The sequence below is a fragment of the Poecilia formosa genome, unplaced genomic scaffold (genome assembly GCF_000485575.1).
Source record: "Poecilia formosa unplaced genomic scaffold, Poecilia_formosa-5.1.2 Scaffold236, whole genome shotgun sequence".
Lineage (NCBI taxonomy): Eukaryota > Metazoa > Chordata > Actinopteri > Cyprinodontiformes > Poeciliidae > Poecilia > Poecilia formosa.
This window is the reverse complement of record NW_006800175.1, coordinates 1,056,270-1,059,277: the sequence shown is the minus strand read 5'-3', so window position 1 is coordinate 1,059,277 and position 3,008 is coordinate 1,056,270. Positions and strand designations below refer to the sequence as shown.

The 3,008-nt window shown below is 35.2% G+C and overlaps 1 protein-coding gene across 1 annotated transcript in view; it reads left to right on the top strand.

Annotated features, from left to right (window-relative positions):
* Window positions 1-2,007: 2,007 nt before the first annotated feature.
* The window catches only part of LOC103149815 (structural maintenance of chromosomes flexible hinge domain-containing protein 1-like), a 47,966-nt gene continuing 46,965 nt past the window's right edge, over window positions 2,008-3,008 (top strand). The window contains exon 1 of the mRNA XM_016680192.1: window positions 2,008-2,335. Coding sequence (XP_016535678.1) covers window positions 2,237-2,335 — 99 coding nt within the window. The 5' untranslated portion in view covers window positions 2,008-2,236. The remainder of the gene's footprint in view (window positions 2,336-3,008) is intronic.

Sequence of the window (3,008 nt, the reverse complement as noted above, 5' to 3'; positions counted from 1 at the left end):
TTTTTTTTTTTTTTTTTCAGGGAAACGAGGACCTGAAGACATTTCAGAGCCTTCTGGGCTCATGATAAAACGCCCAAGATGAAGATCCAGGGATTTGCCAGAGACGTTTTAGTTCAACTTGTGATTTTGTTGTTTTGCTATTTCTTTTTAATCCGTTTTGAATGTTTTAAGTTTACAACTTCTAAAGTGAATTTACTTGGAAGACGGGCACTGTAAGTCATTGTTTCTAAAAAAAAAAAAATAAACTGTTTCCAAATTGTGTTTTTATTTGTGTACCATTTTTTTCAAGTTGGCATTTTTTATTTAGAAGTGTAAAACCTAAATGAGCACATCTAATGCACATGTTGTTTCTTATGTTAAAATGAAGTAGTCACTGCTAATGGTGTTTTTATACACCCCAAAAATATCTGGATCTATTTTTCTGTTTGTGTAAAAGCGAGCAGTCTGTGAAAGTGAAAATTAACTGTCAGTGTTGGTGTCTCAAAAACTGAACAGCAGAGGATCCTGGATGACGAGTCGGTTTGGATGTGTGCACTAAAGAAACAAAACATTTAAGACAAGTTGTCAAACTGCTGGTAGATGCTGATGTAAAAACAAACACAAAATGAAATAAAGTAGAGATGTCGACATGTGGGCACTTTCCAACTTAATGGGATTTTGAGTTGGTGAACTAGATTTTTAACTGCATGTACAGCATTTGTTTCGGATTTTTTCTTATTTCTAGATTTAAATAGGTCTTTAATATTTTTTTTTTCATTTTTCAGTCTTTTTCCTTTAAAGTTGTTTTTTCATCAGTTTAGAATTGATGTATTTAATTTTAAAATCTAACACAGTTAAGTCTTGAACAGTTGTTTCCAAGAGCCATCATACTCCATCCATCCATAACAAACTCTAGATTCTCATTAAAGGTGTAGCCAGCCTGTTCCTAATTTTGAGGAGCCTCCGATTATTCATATATTTTCTCTTCAGTCGTTCTTGTCTGGTTTGTGAATATTTAAAACAAGTTCTTCCATGTGGCTCACTTTGTATCACTGCTGTGGTTCTACATTCAGTGAAACAGAGAGCAGTATGAGACAAAGCAAACTCTTAACTGTTCACCAAAGCAGCTCCGGATACTTTGTGAACATGGGAAATTACAACACCGCAGGTGTTGCTGACAATCATGTATGAAGAAAAGAAGTTAAATACTTTCATTCTCTCCTGTCCCCTGCTAAGAAAGATTAGAATAGTTATTTTACCAAGACATGTGAATACAACTTGTATGAAATCTAAAATTTACCCAGGAAGCTGATCAAACTTCCCATGTTTCTTTAACGTGACATGATAGGAACAGACACTTCAGCCATGTATGGCATGCTGCCATCACGATTGACAGTTGACAGCAGATACTCCACCCCATGAAATCTGAGCCAAAGATTTATAGCAAGTAAAAAAAAATTTTTTTGCTTGAATGTGTAAAGTAAGCTCAGAAAATGAAAGACTAATCTGAAACTGAAACAAACAGAAAAGCTAAAATATAAAGATGTAAGAAAAACCGTTTTACTTACTTCTCTTATTTTTCAAGATTAAAATTTGACATTTAGGTTCACCATTTGTTTTTGTTTTTCAATCAATTTCATATATACAATAATTAAGGTCCTTTCTGGGCACCATACATTTGGGCCATTGCTTTATTATTAACAAAACGGAAAAGCTTACAACCAAGTAAAATGCAAAATGGGAAGTGATCAACTTTGTCAGACAAGTTAGAATTTTCCTTGTTTTCAAGTTTGTCATTTCCCTGTATTAATTGAACAAACATGGTTCCCACTGATATTTAACCAGCTGTGATCTCCTTTCTATATCTTGTATGAGCCAAAGTCATTGCAGTCAGCTAAAGCTCCATGTTATTAGGAAGCACAGAAAAGAGGCGGAAGCAACAGACAATAGAAAGAAGAACTCTCTGCACAACCCAGGTGGGTGGGTCTGTTAATTACAGTGTTTCTTTGTTTAGTGGGTGGATTCTAACGGCTGAACTTTAACCACAATTTCTGAATCAGGAAATGGGCATTTCATAATGGAGAGACTCCCTGATTGAAACCAGATAGAAAATAGTTCAAGCTCCAGAGATTCGACCAATATATTTTTGAGCAGAGTAGAATGTAAACAAAGTTTTGTTTTCTTCAACTGCATTAAGGGCAATCTCTAAACACCACGCAGTTTTCCCGCTCTTGCAGTCAACGCCGTAAGGTCCAAGATGATCCAAGTGAAGGACTGCCGGTTTGAAAAGATCATCACGAAAACTTTGGAAACCAGCGGTTTGGACTTCAAAGGCTTTGTACGAGTTGTTCAAAAGGTAATGCTACCTCTTTATAGTGTTATTGGCAGGAACCACTTGCTAAAATATGAATGCTACTAAGGTTTAATACCGTGGTGAAGAGGGTTTCAAGTTGGTTACTGGATATTTGCGCTTCATGGAGTAAGCAGCGTCTCTAGCTCAAGGTTGATACGATTCAGGAACGTTCACGCCCGGAGGTTCATTAGGAACTGCCAACAAATTTACAAAAATGGTTGTTTTGCCTTGGGACACAACCAATGATAGTTCACACTACCACTTGTTTCTATTGAACTGTCAGTTATTTTCAATATTTTAAATAAGTCTTATGTTAAAAAAAAATCTTCAATAGCTTCCAAGTTATGTGATACGGAAGCGCATTGCTATCACGCAGGAAAAAAAAAAAATTCGAGCGCTATCACCTTATAACGTGATACGTCTCTTGTTAAAACGTGATAGTATCTTGTTAAAACGTGTTATGTATCTTGTTAAAACGTGATATGTATCTTGTTAAAACGTGTTATGTATCTTGTTAAAACGTGATATTTATCTTGTTAAAACGTGTTATGTATCTTGTTAAAACGTGTTATGTATCTTGTTAAAACGTGATATTTATCTTGTTAAAACGTGATATGTATCTTGTTAGTGATAATTTTATGTCCAGGAAGTGGCGGTATTATGCTAGGCTAGTACA